The sequence below is a fragment of the Solanum stenotomum genome, chromosome 7, assembly GCF_019186545.1.
Source record: "Solanum stenotomum isolate F172 chromosome 7, ASM1918654v1, whole genome shotgun sequence".
Taxonomy (NCBI): Eukaryota; Viridiplantae; Streptophyta; class Magnoliopsida; order Solanales; family Solanaceae; genus Solanum; species Solanum stenotomum.
Window position 1 is genome coordinate 54813296 of NC_064288.1, and position 15411 is coordinate 54828706.

General features: G+C 29.1%; 2 protein-coding genes across 2 annotated transcripts; one reads left to right on the forward strand and one right to left on the reverse strand.

Moving 5' to 3' along the window:
• The first annotated feature begins 13 nt into the window (after positions 1–13).
• On the forward strand, positions 14–8450 carry LOC125871684 (GDSL esterase/lipase At5g03610-like). Its single transcript, XM_049552328.1, has 5 exons — positions 14–120; positions 703–984; positions 2987–3261; positions 7109–7412; positions 8084–8450. The coding sequence occupies exons 1-5, from the start codon at positions 75–77 to the stop codon at positions 8296–8298; spliced, it is 1122 nt and encodes a 373-aa protein (XP_049408285.1). The 5' UTR covers positions 14–74; the 3' UTR covers positions 8299–8450.
• Positions 8451–11605: 3155 nt separating this feature from the next.
• Positions 11606–12741, reverse strand: LOC125870055 (cytochrome P450 94C1-like). Its single transcript, XM_049550420.1, has one exon. The coding sequence runs from the start codon at positions 12739–12741 to the stop codon at positions 11740–11742; it is 1002 nt and encodes a 333-aa protein (XP_049406377.1). The 3' UTR covers positions 11606–11739.
• Positions 12742–15411: the final 2670 nt, after the last annotated feature.

The following is a 15411-nucleotide window of genomic DNA, read 5'->3' on the forward strand; positions in this document are numbered from 1 at the left end:
TTATAATTCACAAACAGAATCTCACTATTTCTTCTTTTTCCCCATTTTCTTCAGTCTATTCAAACAAAATCTCCATGAAGATCTCCAACTTCTTCATTTTCTCCTTCTTCTTAATCGCAGGTACACTTTTTAAATTTAAGTTATATATTTCGTCAGTATAATTATTATTTTTTTACATTATTAATAGTGACGAAATCGAAAATTTCATGTCGTGATATTATAAATATTTTAGCGAAATCAAGAATTTTATCAAGGGATACAAGATTTAAAGATATTTCGTGTTTAATTGATCACTCTTCTGTCTATGTAGCTTTAATTATCAATGTAATTTAACATATGATTCAAGTGTAATTACATTATTAGTGACCTATATATTCAAAAAAAAAAATTATTGTCATTACATAAAAAATTTCTATTATTATTGTATTTCTTTTTTCAAATACATATATGGTATACACCAAACTTTCAGTAGCGGAACTAAAACTTTTACTTAAAAGATTTAAAATATAAAATAAATATACAAAAAAAACGAAGATTGTTCAACATTTATTATAATTACATAAAAATATAATTTTAACTACGTACAAACAATGTAATTCTGACTCCATCCTTGTCCTTTCGAAATATGTTATTATTATTATCGTCAGTGCATAGAATTTGAACAATAATACACTTTTTTTTTTATTGTTGTAATTTTTACAGGATTTTTATGGGGCCTTCGAGTTGAAGGTTTACGTCATCACCATCACCACCACCATCACCAAAATAGCCATAATAACCCAAAAAGTTACAAAAATGACCAAAAAAATCATCAATTTTATAATTTTAAACCAACAAAAATGTTTGTATTTGGAGATTCATATGTTGATACTGGTAATAATAGAAAATCAATGGCTAATTCTTGGAAACAACCTTATGGTCTCACTTTTCCCGGCAAGCCCTCCGGCAGGTTTTCCGATGGACGTGTTCTCACCGATTATCTAGGTAATTAAATATCAATATTATTATTAGTGTTACGCGTAATAATATTTGACTGAATATGAAGTTTAAGTAAATAGTTATGATTACAAGAGTGTGTAGTTTAAAAAATTACTTCATCGATTTTGTTGACGTGGCATATATATTTAAAAAGATAGTTGATTTATTGTCGTACAAATATTTATGATTTTTTAAGTTAAAAATTAGTAAAAAAAAAAAAAATCTTAGTTCTGCATGTGGTTCACAAATGCATTATATTATTCTATTATATATATATATATATAAAAAAATTAAACAGGTAGGGGATTCAGATGAACCCTGAATGTATGCTTGCTCTATCCCTGATTATATAAGTTGAGATAGAGAAATTATTTAGTTTTAGTATTTTTTTTAGATTTTAGTCATTATTCATTAGATATATTTTTGTATTTGGCATGTATGTTGTTACATAAATTACAAAAATAATATGTTTTATATAATCTCATAAGTGAGTTTTAAGATTGATGATGGTGTATATGTAATTTTATTTTTATATTGTGAAGTGAAAAAAATGTTTTTAATAGCTTTTTGATTCAAATAAAATATATTTATATAAGAAAATTAGAAAAAAATGACTAAAGGATTTACTTTTTCTGATGTGGATTAATCCTAATCTCTTTTTTTGCTTCTCCCTATGCTATTACTCTTTTCATCATTGTGTCCACTTTATCTTTATATCTGTCTTTCAACTTTTTGTTTATATTAACAATTTATTTTTTATCGATAAGGATCGTGATGGATGGTAAGTACTCTTTCATTTTTAATTAAAAGTTTGAGTTCATTTTTATTAGAGAGTGTTTTATTTTTATTGTGGGACTTTCTAATACTAATTTAAATTTAGTCAGATTTTAATATGAATAATGAATAATGACTAACGAGTGAAAAACTAAAAAAGATTATTTTTTTCTATTTATTTCTTTTTTTTCATAGTGGGTTGTTAATGAGTATATTTCCTTTTGCATTGTATGCTCTTTTGCTGGGGCTGGACATGTTGCATTATTCCTACTTTTGTTTCTTTTCTGCATCCTCTTGTCAGACTACCATAATTACTTTCTCTATCAATAAATAAATAAAAATAACTTTTTTTTATTAAAAAAATACAATAAATATGTTGCTTTATATGTGAAAGTATGACATTATGAAAAAAATTAATTAGTGCTAAACAGAGTTTTTTTTTTTCATTCATTGTCATTGTCATTATCTTGCCACTTGTTCATTGCACTTTTGTTTACTCACTATTTATGATTTATAATTTATTCTACCAAACTCAATCATGCCAAGTCTTGAGTTAGGTCTTTTAAAAAAAGTTAGGTGATGTTTGAGTCAAATTATAGATATCTCAATTAATTTTATAAATATTTTTTATCAATACTTTTGTTGAATAATTCTTTTCGTCAAGATTGTATTGGAGGCACCTTATGCTAAGTAGTGTTAAATGACATGTGTTCGATGAAAAATTATATCATTTAAATAGGTTAACTGGTTAACACATGTGACTATTTTTTTTTAATTGTGATACACTTGAGTAAATTTGTAACTCCGCATCAAGATTTAGACAAATAATGAGAAGAAACCATAAAGAACTTTTGCCTACGATAGTATCGAAGCTTGAAATCTCGTGGTTTTCAGCCTATTTTATGAACCACAAAGCCGGCACATTCTTAGGTGCGAGTTTAACTAATATCCATTGATTATGTAAATAAATTTTAAACCATGTCGATCATCTTTATCTATTGTGGAAATTAAATAAGATCTGTGTATATTCTATTTTTTCTAGACGTCATTTTGTAAGACTATATTGTACATGTTAATGCTATTATTGTTATCGTCGTCTTTATCTAACGTAGCAGATAATTTGTCTTATGCATAAGATTACTAATCTCACTCTTTATAAATAGTTACGTACCGATATTTTTTGAGCGACCTGACAATATAATAATTAATTATTTTTTTTGAATGGACAAAACAGCAAAATTCTTGGGATTGAAGTCACCAGTACCATATAGATGGATGAAATATGCAACAAATAGGCTAAGATATGGAATTAATTTTGCCTATGGAGGAACTGGTGTTTTTAATACTACAGTCCCAGAGCCAAACATGACAACTCAAATTGATTTTTTCCAAAAATTAATGGCTGAATCAGTATACACAAAGGCAGATATTGAACAATATTCATTGTTCTTGCTTTCTCTTGCTGGAAATGATTATGGTGCTTACCTTGCTAATGGTGGTACAGTTCAGGTAATTTAATATACTAGCTACAATACTTATATATGTGGTGGTCGAGTCAACTTGCGTAAGTGGTTCAGCACTTTTAATACCATCAATCTATAAATTAAGGTTTCGAGTCATATCAGAGGATCAATGAAAATACTATTCATCTTAATGATGGGATGGGGTGGAAAAAAAAGGAGTCGCTTGCACGTAGCTTGATAAATTTCATAAAATACTTGTTACCTCCGATATGGATATGACTTAAAATAAATAAAAATTGTTTAGTATTTAATTTTTTTATGCTTTCATAAACATTTTTCAATATTTTTAATGTGCACGTGTCATATAGAGTATACCACTTGCACTTATTTATAAGAGTGAGGCTTAGGCCTTAGGGGTGGTGTATATATTTTATCTGAAATCTTTGGTGGGAAAATTATCCTTTATATACTAAATCAAAATTATATTATATATATATAGATTATTTGTTTAAAAAAGAGAAAAGACATAAAAACACAATTAAAGTTGTCTCATATTTGCATAAAGACACCTTAACTGTTAAAGTGTCCTATCATCCCACAAAACTATTTAATATCGTTGTAAATAGGCCATTTTGACCCATTCCCTCGTCTGGATTGTTACCACGCACATGAGGCGCATCATTAAGTGTTTTCACTGCCATGGATCAGTTTAAAAGTGACACGTGTCATTTTCTTTCTTTATTATTAATTATTTAATCAATTTATATCATCTTCCTCAATTTTAAACTCAAAATAGCCATTGGTAGCCCTAATTTTTCGATTTCATGATTTTTTCCATAGCAAGATCAACTGATTTCAAACACCTCTCTCTCCCACATCTCCTTTGCAACCGCCTTTGCCTTTCTCTGTTATCTTCTTCACTCCAACAACACTAAACCCCAATAAAACAAGAGATTTCAATTCAGTACAGTTGCCCCTACCGACTAGTAGTTGGTGTATGGAATCTGAAAAACAACATATTGCATTCCGTTTCTCTTCTTGAATTTGTGCGACTTGGAGTTTGACTGGATGAGCTCCCCATGCCTTTATTAGGTGAATTCAACCACTTTTGAATTTTGTTCAAAGAACAGGGTCGGGTCGGATTGAATTCTATCATAGGGAGTGAGCAACACGCGCGACTACATAGACGAGGGAATGAGTCAAAATAGCCCATTTACAAAGATATTAAATAGTTATGTGGGGTGATAGGACACTTTAAAAATTAAAGTGTTTTTATGCAAATACGGGACAACTTTTAATTGTATACTTTTTCAATTTCAATTTATATAACACACTTTATTTTTTTAGTCGGTCTTAGAATGAATATTATATGTTGATATATGATAACAATTTAATTTTAAAATATCATTTTATCTGTTATGATATGATTTATAACTACATAATCATCTTTAACTTGTTTTACATCACAATTTTTAAAAATCATTTATTTTTTTTATTAAATTATGTGTTCAGACAAATAATATTACATAAATTTGGACGGAGAAAATATTAACGAGTGTTGATACCAGCAGTAGAAGACATATTACATGTTGACAAATATACTTCTCTTGGATTTTTATGTGCAAAACCAATAATTTTCATAATGGAACAAAATATACTAGGCCCTGCAGCAGCTACTACACACTAAAAATGTACTGGATTTGGTGTATCATTGAATGTTTTTTTTTTTAAATATTATTTTCTTGATGTGACATACACCATTTTCCTGATGTACCAAACCAAGAAACAAACAAAATTGGTTAATTTGAGATTATTAATTATGATTCAGGTATCAAAATTGGTTAATTTGAGATTATTAATTATGATTCAGGTCTATGATACGTATTGCTTGGTTAGTCTCAACAAGTTTCACGAATTTATTCCTTGAATTTTATTATCATGAGTCTAAAAATGTGTATATTATGTGAATTTATGTTACTTTTCATTTTCCTTTCCCATTTTGATGTGGAAATTCACCTATGATATTATGTGCACCCTTTCTCTAGAAGTTGTCAACTATACGTAGACATCTATCTGTTCTTTTATTTGACTCATCTCTTATTATGAGCGTCATATAAATAACATTTTGTGTATCTCTTTGATGACTCTTATTATTAGTATTAAATTGTATGACTATTTTATCTAAAATTTAAGCTATTAGAGATAGCGCACACTTTTAATTTCTTAATTATAAGTCTTTAAACATGACTTCTTAGTTCTCACAAGATAGCCCGATTCTTCTTAGTGGGGTAAATTCAAATTTGAAAATCTTCTATTATTTTTCATTTTGCAATATAGTTTAAATTCGTAATTAACATGCGTGTAACACATATAATGTGTTTGTATTCTTTCCATATCAATTTATGTGTCACAAAATTTTGAAATATGTATGATAGTAACATATCATATTCATAAATTATGAGTTCGAGTTTGACCATATGATTATAAATTTGAACCTATAAAATCTTGAATGGAGATTAAAAAAAAAAAAAATTAGTCAAAGTAGTACTATAGTCTTTGAACTGAAATATTCATTGAAGAATTGATATTTAATGTAGAATAGAAGGGTCCCTTTTTATATTAAATTGTTGCTGACACTAATTTAGATGTTGACCAACCTACTTCTTTTGATTTTTATGTATAAAAATTTCATTATTTTGGTAACAAGTAAACTTGGCCTATACCTACTAAACTATAAACTAGATGAGTTCATTAATGGATTTGATAAATTACACTGTGGAACTTGATAGTGTTTTTTTTTTGATAGAAAATGTCACGAGTTCAAATCCTGTCATCCTTACTTATTATTACTCCTTCATATTGTTAATTAAAAGGGTGAGTAAGTGGTGCACAAACTATCTCGGATAATACGTACGGGAGCAGAGGAAGGATCACACCTCAAAATGGTGTGATGTGATAGTCTAACCTGACGGTTGACACAAGTAATATATACAAGTGGTTGATCATAGATAAATTTAGGTCTAGGCGGGAAAGTCATGAGTTCATGTCATAACTAGTGGTTAATGAAGTGAATATAATTTTGAATATCGTGTTCAGATTTCAATAGATACAAAAATCACTAATATGTTTGAGCTTTGTTGGTTATATAGAAGAATTTTGTATATATATGGAGATGAAAAGTAATAGGTATATGATGAAATAATATAAGAAAACACAAGTTGGTTTAGACATTATCATTTTAAAAGAAAGAAAACACACATACATCTTTGAAATTTCATAGTCTAGGGAATTTAAGTAAGAATTCTATGCTATGTTGCTTAGACTCTTCAAAAATAGGCCTAACCCATCGGTGACCCCCTAAAGTTGGCACAATGTTTAACTTAGACATCTTAACTGGTTGATGTTCATTTTAGACACCTCATGTAGGGTTTAGGGTCCCGATGTGTCTTCGTATATGTGTTGGATCCTTCAAAAATAATAAATCTTGGAAAGATCTAACACAAGTAGTACGTCAACATTTTAAAACAGTCTGAACAACATATATTTCCTTTGCATGTTAATTTGCATTTATACTATGTTGCTCGAACTCTTCAAAACTGTCATCCTATGTATGTCAGATTCTCGAAAAATAATGCATTTTTCAGAAGATCTAACACGACGAGAACAACATATTTTGAAAAATCCGAGCAACACAATTTTTTTTATACTTGTAATGTTGTTATATATTTATGTTATGTTACTTTGACTCTTCAAAACTGCCATCCTATGTGTGCTGAATCCTCCAAAAATAGTGCGTTTTTGAAGGATCTAACACGACTTACAACAACATTATTCGTAAAGTCCGAGCAACACATATTTTACATACATGTTATTTAACTAATTATTTTTTGTAGGATATTCCTGCCTTCATATCTAGTGTGGTAAATCAACTAGTTGTAAACATGAAAAGAGTCAACAAATTAGGTGCCAAAAAAATAGCAGTGACAGCATTGGAACCATTAGGATGTCTTCCACAAAGCACAATTTTGAATTCATTTCAACAATGCAATGCTACTGAGAATATTGCTGTGGATCTTCACAATTCACTATTGCAACAAGCTGTGGCAAAATTGAACAATGAAACAATGGGTTCAACTTTTGTGATTCTTGATCTTTTTAGCTCTTTCAACTCTGTGCTGGCAAGTAAAGGAGTGCAAGGTATGTTACTCGACACTGCTTCGTTTTGAAAAAATATATTGAAAAAAAGTCTAATTTATCCTTTTGAATGAAACACATCTTATGACATACCTATGTATAGGGTGGGTCTAGGGTCCAATAACCGGATTGATAAATGAGTCATTTCCTAGCCTGATTTTCCTTTTGTTTTGAGAGGTTCAAATCAAAGTAAGGTTGTGTGTTTTATACCCGTTTTTGGACCTCGACTATTTGAATTGCACAATGTAAGGCTTATTAAAGGAGAAAACGTCTTCTCTCTCCCACCCACACCACACAAATTGTAAGTCATTCAGAACCCCTATAGATAAATTCGTGAAATGGTTGAGATCCTTTCTCTTCTAAGCAGAGATTTTGGGTCCAAGTTGTCCCTCCAAATGTACTAGATTTTTTTGGTATAAAGCGTATTATCTTTTTACTGAATCTGAATTAGACAATATTAGCTGGTGGATGCCTAAAAGGCGAGGGGGGGGGGGGGGGGTTATAAATTCATAATTTCCTTTTATTACCACAAGAATTAAAAGGTCAAACTTATAGAATCAAGCAAATTTAACACTATTCCAAATATTGGAGGATGTTTCACATTTCAATTATTTAATAAATCTATTTCAAGAATACAAAATTCATAAACTTAAAATCTTGATTTCGTGTGACAGGAAGCACGAGATTCGAGACACCATTGAAGCCATGTTGTATGGGAATAAGCAACAAATATTCATGTGGAAGTATGAATGTTAAAGGTGAAAAGATGTATACAGTGTGCAATGATCCAAAATCTGCATTTTTTTGGGACACAGTTCATCCAACTGAAGCTGGATGGCATGCTGTTTATACTAACTTGAAATCTACTCTCACTCAAAAAATCCTCTAGTTTATTAATTAAATGTTTTTATTTATTTTATTTCTAGTTTTGTTAATTTAATCAGTGTGCTCTAGTGTTTTTTATTAAATGTAATTCCTAGTTTTGTACGTCTGTTTAATATGTTTGTTGTTATGCTTTATTAGTTCTAAAGTTTTTGTACTCAAGGGGTACTATATAAAAAATAAAAGACATTTGCGCGTTTTGTCTAGACGATAAAAAAATATTTATTTTAAAATATTCATTTCAAAAGAATTGTCATAAGATTAGCCACGAACTTAATAAAATATCTGTAGAGATATGATATGTGGGACTAACTCGATCCCAAAAGCTAACTCGAGAGGAGGTTTGTCCAAGTCCATATAAGGAGATCAAATTTTCATCCCTCTATCGATGTGAGACATCTTAACATTCCCCTGCATGCCCAGACTTCAACTGGAACGTGAACACTTCTAAATGGGGGCCCATCATATCGGTGAACAACAAATTATGATGGGTCTGGCTCTGATACGTACCATGTAAAAACATGACACATGAGCTTAACTCAACCCCAAAAGCCAGCTCATGAGAAGAGATTTGTCTAAATCCATATACGGAGACCAAATTACATCTTAACAATATCATCATAAAATTCGTCAAGTTATCAAGTCAAAAATTATATGTTGATCATAGTACTGTTAAGACAATTAAAATTCTTAATGTTGTGTCAATTTTCATGGGGTTCCCTTCTTGAGATGTTTAATAAATGATTTTGGTTTAGAGATTTATTTCAAGAAAATTGAAAAAATTGTAAGAAAATGTTAGATCAAAGTCTAATACTATTTAATAAGTTGTTGTAAATGTTCGATTACAGACTAATATTTAGTCTGTAAGGTTGAGTAATATATAAGTAAATATTAGACTCGACGATCTTTGCTTGGTCACGAAAATTTTTCACTTTTTTTAAGAGTTATACTTTGAAAAATATGTTTGATAATAAAATTTCGAAATTCCAGAATCTAATTTTCAAATGGGAATAAAATCTAAATGGGAGACATAGAAAGGGGCCATATGTGTAAATCAACCATTAGCTTATATGGCAGACCAATTGTATTCAAGCATTTAGATATTATAAATTTTGTACTGAATCACATTATTATTTTTTCATCAAAAGAAAATTTATGAAATGACCACCATTGATAGTGGCAAACATGTTTGGTACTGACATGGACAACACTTGTACAATTTTAGTTTTTCTAACTTTTTAAGACTATTGTCATGATTAAAACTCCATGTAACTAAAGGCACATTCAATAATATAATGATAATATAGAGTACTTTAATTATAGCTTCTTTCTCATATTTCTGAATTTTGGAGAAATTATAGATTACTAAAGTTTTGAGTATATTAAGGTAGGCTATCAATGTCATATCTTTGAGGGACAACCTTTATAATTTGAACCTCGCGTGAACATAGAATATTTTGTGTATAAAATTATTTTTTCGTTAATTTTATATAGTTATATAACAAGCAAATAATAAATTCTTTCTGAAGAGTGAATCACGTTTGATTATTATATCTCTTTTTGTATGTGTCAAATTTAATCAGAGAAATGCAGAAATAGTACTATATATTATACATATATAATATGATCACATTGATTTGTAGCATTCACATTCTAGGTCTGGTAATCATGAAAATACTTCAAAAATTGAAATTAACTATGAACTTTGTTACTAATTTATTATTGTATCTGATATATTTTTTGATAATTAATTGCTAAATAAAATTAGTGATACATTTTATTGGTCAGCTTATTTAGTTTATTAAAAACAAAGGGGCAATTGCTCTATAAATTAAAGATATAATTCAATTACAAGCTAACATGTTCTATATATTTTTTTATTAATTATCACTATTATAATGTATTCAGTATAATAATTTGATGAGGTAAGAACATTATTTTAACTTCAAATAATTAACTTTTCCTCATATTTAAACAAACAGTTTGCTTTATGTGGATTGAAATTATTACTCCCTCGTGTATTCTTGAGACGCTCTAATATTTTTAATTTTTCTGCATTTAGCGTACGTTATCTGTTTTGAGATTCTACGTAATTTAAATTTGCATAATTTGAAAATTATCAAAGAAAAACCCTTTGTATAAAAAATTACTCTTAGCACGTGATATATATATGCACAAATTATGTTCTTCCCATCACAATTTTAATAATCATAAAATGCTAATTAGCTTATTTCATCGATCACAATGCTTGATGATTGCGAAGCTTTAATTAGCTTATTTCATCACAACTCTCGATGATCGTGAAACTCTAATTAGGTTTCACTAAATTATTTTATATCTATGCCTCATGGTCATTTTTTTAATGACATATGCCACGATTAGAAAATTCATTTGAATCCTTCCAATAAAGCATCTCTAATTATTTTTAATTTCACTAAATTTTGTGGGGGAACCACCACATTAGGTCACTGATTGTACGTACATAAATTCAGAAAACCAGAATCTAACATTTTTAATTTTGAGTTTTATAACTATAAAAATTAACAAACATAGCTTTGTCTTGCTTTTAATTTTTTATGTTGGACATTAGATTAATTGTCTGTTGTCCTATTGTTTTTTATTTAATAGGAGTAAGACTTTTTATGGCCTAAATTATTAAACTACCCTCCACATGTACACTACTCTGTTGTGTGTGTTTTATTTTTAAATTCATAAAACACATGCTGAAATAATGGTTTTTCATGTGATTTTGGATTTATTATAATGGTGATGTAATTTTTTTAAAATGTATTCAAATAAATACTGCATTAAAGAATAACATCGCTCCGGGAATAAAAAAAAATAAAAAAATCAAGAGTTAAGTTTCAATTATGTGAATAAATCGAAAGAAAAGAGTTAAAGTACCTTAGGAAGGATAAAACGTATGCAGATTATCCACTATTCAAGAAAGTAGAGAAGCTATTTCCAGAAGATCAATCCAAGAGGGAGAACTCATAAATTGTAATTAATTACTAAAAGTGTGTTATAGTACTTTTATTTTAGTTTTTTAAATATGTAAAGTCTGTTTTAAATAACTTGTAATTTATGTGTTTGAATTCATACTGACGTGTCACATGAAGTGGGACGGAGGAATTGGGGTGCTAGAAAACTTCAGTGCTAACTGAGTCCATTAATTAAGGACTACACTACAAAGAGAAGCATCTACAAATTCTTCATAGCTAGAAACTATATATGTATAAAAAAAGTTGCATAAATAAGTTGAATCACATTGAATGAAATTGATACTACATACATTTTTCAACAAGCAAAAACAAGTTTAATTTCAAGATTAAGTAGTACTCTTAATTTCCCTTACAAATACTGGCAAACCGCCACGAAACGAGGCGGTCAGACCAGGAAAGAATCGAGGGATGTGGTGTGATGGATGAGCTAATTCGACGTGAAATCGTTAGAGGAATGAAAGAGCCATACTTTTAAGCTCAACAAGAGCCATTTCTTTACCCAAACAAACCCTTACCCCAGCTTGAAAAACTGGATACTTATAAGGGTTTTCTTGACAAAAAACACCATCTTTATTAATCCATCTCTCTGGCTTGAATTCTAAACAATCGACACCCCATAATTCTTCCATTCTTCCCATAGCATAAGGATGATAAGTAACCCTAGTTTCCTTTTTAACAAAAGTCCCATCAGGTAAAAAATCATCCTCCAAACAAAACTTGGAATCAAATTGGATTGGAGGGTAAAGTCTCATACTCTCATAAACACATGCTTGCAAATAATGAAGATCTCTCAATTGCTCACAACTTGTGAGTTCTTGATTTAGTCCAAGAACTTCATTTGCTTCTTCTCTAATTCTCTCAGCTACTCGTGGATTCTCCGCGAGTAGCCAAAACAAGCTTGTTGACGCAGATGCCACCGTGTCTCGTCCAGCTAAGAGGAAACTAATCACAATATCTCTTAAGTATGTCTCATTGACGATATCCCCTTGCATGAATCTTGATAAAAGATCCTTATGATTCGAAAACCCTAATTTTCGACGTTGCCTTATGACTTCTTGTGCTAGTATGTTAATCAATTTGATGGCTTTTTTCAACTTCCTTTCACTCCCTATGTTGAAAAATCTCTTGATTTTCCATACAATTGAAGACACATGCATAGCTCTTTTAGCTGATAATTGTGAAGCTAAGTCAAAGGAAATAGCAAATTGTGAAATTGGAAGTGATAATTCCAAACACTTTGGATCTAATCCAAAGGAAAATCTACAAATACAATCAAAAGAAAATCTCCTAAAAACATCTTGTAAATCCAAAATCTCATCTTTATTATTAGCTACACAAGCTAATAATGGGATAAGTCTATTTTGGATTTCAGTGTTCATTACGTCAAATGCAAATGATCTTATTGAATTTCGTCTTAGTTCAAGAATGCCATAAATCTCCGTCCACATTGAAGATACCTCTACCAAGAAAATCACCTAAGATAGTTGAGAAATTTTTCCCTTTTGGAAAATTATCAAATCTTGTTTTGAGCATGTATTCGACATTTTTAGGGTTTGCGGTGATGGTGTTACCAAGAACATGGATGTGAATAGTTCTAGTAGGGGATTTTTGAAGAAGATGAGTATACCAATCACATAAATTTGTGAATTGAGGGTACCAACTTGATGTCATGTAACATTGACAAATTTCACATTTGCATAAAAACTTTAGTCTAATAAAATAGGAAAGGAGAAATAAGAAGAAGATAAAAGTGATGATAACGAGAAAAAAGAAAAGGAAATTAGTAGTTGAGGCCATGGATGATGAAAATACAAAATATTGGAGAAGAAAGGGATATATATAATATATGATCAAGTTGATCTTCTTTATTATTGTAATTAATTAATAAGAATACATTTTCAATTAATAAAGTTATGATGCAGCATTATCATATTATTATTTACTAAAAGGTCTATTCATGATTCTCCACCTACTATATTCTAGAAAAGACTATATACATATATAATGATAGAACAAGAAAAGAAAAAATAGCACCCCTCTCACCAAAAGAAGAAATCAATATTTGATCGTCTAAAAGATAATAAGGTATTAACATGAAAATGAGTACACATGTTTGTATATGAATATTTGTTAATGTATATAAGTTAAGTTCAGATAAGTTAGAGCGTATAATCAATGTATGTATCTTATAAATAATGACGAAATATAAGAGTCAAAAACGATAATAAATTACAATGGGTGCAAACATTTTGTTTGCTCTTATATGAGTATATATAAGTTAAATTCAAATTAGTTGGTGTGCACCTTTTCTTTTTTCTTTTTTTAATAATAACTAATAATGGAAGCACGTGCTATTTTTCTTTATTAATAGGATTATACCCTAAAAGTTTTTTTTAGAAAAATATTAGGCAGTACATGACTCAGCAAGTGTTGTTTATTAATAAGGGGCATATTATTATGTTCCTTTAAATTCTATAATCTAACCTTAAAAAAGTTAAGCAAAGTACTATTGTTTATACTTTATTCCTAGGCATTTTTAGTACTCTACTCAACCACTAATCCTTTGTCGCATATTCCATAAAGTAATATTTATTTGTCTGTTTCAATTTATATGTCTTAATTTAATTAAATATGAGGTTTAGTTTTATAAAATAAAAATTAAAAAATATCTTATGATCTTAATTAAAGATATGTGTAACAAGTCAAAATCTATTCTATTTAGAAACTTTTTGGTTGGTAAGAGTAATATACACTCTTGAGTCTTAACTCTACAACACATGGTACTACTGGTTCAACAATATCTTATATTTTGTTACGATTTTTGTTAGATTCTAATGTAATTTCTGTTATATAAGTAAAAACATATCATTTGAATCTTGTTACTATATATATAAAAAAGAATTAGCTACGATTTTTTTAATTAGAAATATCTGTAATTATTACATCGTTAAAGAGAATTAGGAGTTAATATCTCAGATAGTCACTCAACTATCTACTCTTCTCTTAGAAAGTGACTCAACTTTGTATTTTAATTCAAAAGTCACTTAACTATCCATTATTTTCTCAGAAAATCACTCAACTTTGAATTTTAACTCAAAAGTCACTCAACTATCAATTGTTTTCTTAGAAAGTCACTCAACCTATTTAATTGATATTTTAATTAAAATTTGCTGATATAATTATTTTTATTTAAAATCCAACTTTTTTAAAAAAAAAATACCATTTAAAATATTTAGTGACCCGCCTCACTTGACCCGACCCGTTAAAAACATAATATTGACCCATTTTATTTTACCATTCTCCTACCTTATTCCACTCTCTTCTCGGACTCTTTCTCCTTTATTTTTAAAAAATATTTTTGCTAGTTTTCCATTGCTGCCTATTCTTCTTCTTTTAGTTGAGTTTTAATTGGTTATCTCAATTTCTAGTATATGAAATTAAAGGAATCTAATGCATGGGTTTGGACTGGCACATATTTATTTCGATTTGTATTTTAGAGTTTTGTTTCGATATACGAATATTTGTTCGGAAACTAATTAAGGAGTCCCCTTTGATTACATCTTCCTCAACAAATAAATATCACGACACTAAAAAGAGGTGAATGTGGTCTGAAGAGAGACATGTAAAAGTAAGTTTAATTACTTAAGGCTCTATGGAGATTCTGGTTCATATGATTCTTCTAACCAAAAAGCAAATTATTACAAGTTAAAGAGTTGAATATGGCCAAAGCACATATTTTTATTTTGATTATCATATTCTTTTAATTTGACTTTTTTAAATCAGATTTCTTTAATTTCCTACATAATATAGAACTTGAAATTGAAGAATTAAAGGAGAAATGGGTCATAATTAAAACCTATAGGAACTGATTATTACATTATAATTTTGTATATAAATCTATAGGATTTTTATCAAACTTTATAGATAAAAGAGGAAGAAGAGGCAGTAATGGAGAACCAGAAGAAAAAAAAAATGCAAAGGAGGAAAGGAGAAAGAGACCCAGAAGTGAGGGAATAAGGTAGGAGAATGGGTAAAATAAAATGGGTCAATATTATTTTTTAACAGGTTGGGTCAAGTAAGGCGGGTCACTAAATGGTTTAACTAGTATTTTTTAATTT

Bases quoted from the DNA above. Each gene is read 5' to 3' on its own strand.
- LOC125871684 (XM_049552328.1), top strand. From the start codon at position 75: ATGAAGATCTCCAACTTCTTCATTTTCTCCTTCTTCTTAATCGCAG. The intron at 3,262-7,108 runs GTAATTTAATAT...TATTTTTTGTAG, and splicing joins CTAATGGTGGTACAGTTCAG to GATATTCCTGCCTTCATATC. The intron at 7,413-8,083 runs GTATGTTACTCG...TTCGTGTGACAG, and splicing joins GGCAAGTAAAGGAGTGCAAG to GAAGCACGAGATTCGAGACA.
- LOC125870055 (XM_049550420.1), bottom strand. From the start codon at position 12,741: ATGTGGACGGAGATTTATGGCATTCTTGAACTAAGACGAAATTCAATA.